Source organism: Silurus aristotelis, assembly GCF_946808225.1.
Source record: "Silurus aristotelis genome assembly, chromosome: 10".
NCBI lineage: Eukaryota > Metazoa > Chordata > Actinopteri > Siluriformes > Siluridae > Silurus > Silurus aristotelis.
The window spans coordinates 1,684,108-1,686,607 of NC_139583.1; the positions used below are offsets into that span (position 1 = coordinate 1,684,108).

A 2,500-nucleotide genomic window follows, 5' to 3' on the forward strand; every position below is an offset into this window, starting at 1 on the left:
AGTGAACTAAAGAGTGTGTCTGTGCTGTGATTTGAGACAAAGCCTTTTAATATGTCACTATAAGCCTTAAGGGCTCATGTGTTGATTTGAGACGAGGCCCTGATCACAGTGCTGGAGAGTGGATGAGTGGAGAGGAGGATGAGTAGAGAGGTGGATGAGTGGAGAGGAGGATGAGTGGATGAGTGGAGAGGTGGATAAGTGGAGCGGTGGATGAGTGGAGCGGTGGATGAGTGGAGAGGAGGATGAGGGGGGAGGATTATTGGAGAGGTTGATGAGTGGAGATGTGGATGAGTGGAGAGGTGGATGAGTGGAGAGGAGGATGAGGGGGAAGGATTATTGGAGAGGTGGATGAGTGGAGATGTGGATGAGTGGAGCGGTGGATGAGTGGAGAGGAGGATGAGGGGAGAGGATTATTGGAGAGGTGGATGAGTGGAGATGTGGATGAGTGGAGCGGTGGATGAGTGGAGAGGAGGATGAGGGGAGAGGATTATTGGAGAGGTGGATGAGTGGAGATGTGGATGAGTGGAGAGGTGGATGAGTGGAGATGTGGATGAGTGGAGAGGTGGATGAGTGGAGAGGAGGGAGAGAAACACTTACCTTACTGGCCTTTAGAACATGAATCTGTTCCTCATTCACCGTGTCCTTGTTTTTTTCCAAAAATCCCTCACACTGATACTCCACCTGAGAGAGAAAGAGAGAGAGAGAGAGAGAGAGAGAGAGAGAGAAGAGAGAGAGAGAGAGAGAGAGAGAGAGAGAGAGAGAGAGAGAGAGAGAGAGAGAGAGAGAGAGAGAGAGAGAGAGAGAGAGAGAGAAAGTTAGTGGGTGGAGATATTCATTAGGCAGCAAGTGAACATTTTGTCCTCAAAGTTGATGTTCTGCAAAGAAGAATTGGAGAAACTGCCCAAAAATAGATGATGTAGCATCAAACTCACAAAGACTTGAGGCTGTGACTGTGATTTATTTATGGGGTTTTGTTTGTTGAATTTTTAGAAAAATAATGAATAAAATATATAAAATGTATAATATATAATTAATATATAATGAATATAATATAGTAGTAATTAATTAACAATATTAATGAGGTTTCATTAATTCATTAATTAATTCATTAATTTATATGTATATTAATTTATATTATATTTATAATGTAAATGTTATACATATAAAACGTATGGTTTAAAATTAAGGTTTTATTTAGGATTAGATTTTTAGCTCTGCTGAGAGATGAAGAATCATCATCTGTCTGTTCCCCTTAATTATACCATAATGCACTTTCATTCATACAGCTGCTGTCTCAGACCCTGAGTGTGTGTGTGTGTGTGTGTGTGTGTGTGTGTGTGTGTGTGTGTGTGTGTGAGAGAGAGAGACTCTTACTGAAACATGAGTCTGATGCTAAAATTGGAATGAACATTAAGAGCCGGAGCCGTAACACACACCAAAGCTGATCTGATCACACTGAGACACGACAGGTGTGTGTTTGTGTGTGTGTGTGTGTGTGTGTGTGTGTACCTTGTCTGCGAAGTGCTGAATGATGAAGGCTTTATTAGACATACGCGGCTTCTCGAAAAGTGCACACGTCTTCAGATGAGTGTTATAGAGCTTCTGAGCCCACGTGTCATCTGAACCTTTTGGCATCTATAAACACACACACACACACACACACACACACACGGGCGCACAGGTTAATGAGCATAAAAATAAAGATTTGAAACAGAAACATGACAAAGCGTCATAATACATAAATATAAAAAAGAGGGAAATCAGAGGCACACACACAGACAGGCATATAGATTGGCAGATTCTGTAGATCTGTAGATAGACAGACAGATCACATGGAAGAGAATGGAAAAGAAATAGGGGAAAAAGAAGAAAGCAGAAAGAGAAGAGAATGGGGTTTATAGTTATAGTGAACTACAGAAAGAGAAAGAGGGAATAAAAGAGAGATGAAGGTGAAGTGGTAAATAGTAACAGAGTTAATAGTAAATAAGAACAAATTAGTGGGCGGAGTTTAAACAGAAAGTGGGTGTTACCCTGCACTCCTCGTCTAACAGGTCGAGCACGCCCAGCTTGGCCTCGATCAGATTAATGCAGGGCTGATTATCGTAGAAATCAATCAGCGTCCAGGGGATCTGCTCCTTCATATACTCCTCCTGCTCCAGCTTAAACACGTGCTGCACACAAAACAGGCACAACCAGGGTTTACTAATACTCACTACTGCTCACTAGTGCCCACTACTACTCACTACTGCTCTCTACTGATCACTAGTGTACACTACTATTCACTCCTTCTCAGTAATACTCACTACTGCTCACTTATACTCACCACTGCTCACTAGTGTACACTACTATTCACTACTGCTCACTAATACTCACTACTGCTCTCTACTGATCACTAGTGTACACTACTATTCACTACTCCTAACTAATACTCACTACTGCTCACTTATACTCACTACTGCTCACTAGTGTACACTACTATTCACTACTCCTCACTAATACT

General features: G+C 41.9%; 1 protein-coding gene across 6 annotated transcripts in view; it reads right to left on the reverse strand.

The window, feature by feature from the left end:
- Positions 1-2,500, reverse strand: part of myo5aa (myosin VAa) — a 52,450-nt gene that overhangs the window by 30,238 nt on the left and 19,712 nt on the right. For all 6 annotated transcript variants that reach the window (XM_083552190.1, XM_083552189.1, XM_083552188.1 and 3 more), the window contains exons 12-14: positions 2,031-2,171; positions 1,510-1,635; positions 598-681 (exon numbers count right to left, since the gene is read on the reverse strand). In XM_083552190.1, the coding sequence (XP_083408316.1) occupies positions 598-681; positions 1,510-1,635; positions 2,031-2,171 (351 nt within the window). The remainder of the gene's footprint in view (positions 1-597; positions 682-1,509; positions 1,636-2,030; positions 2,172-2,500) is intronic.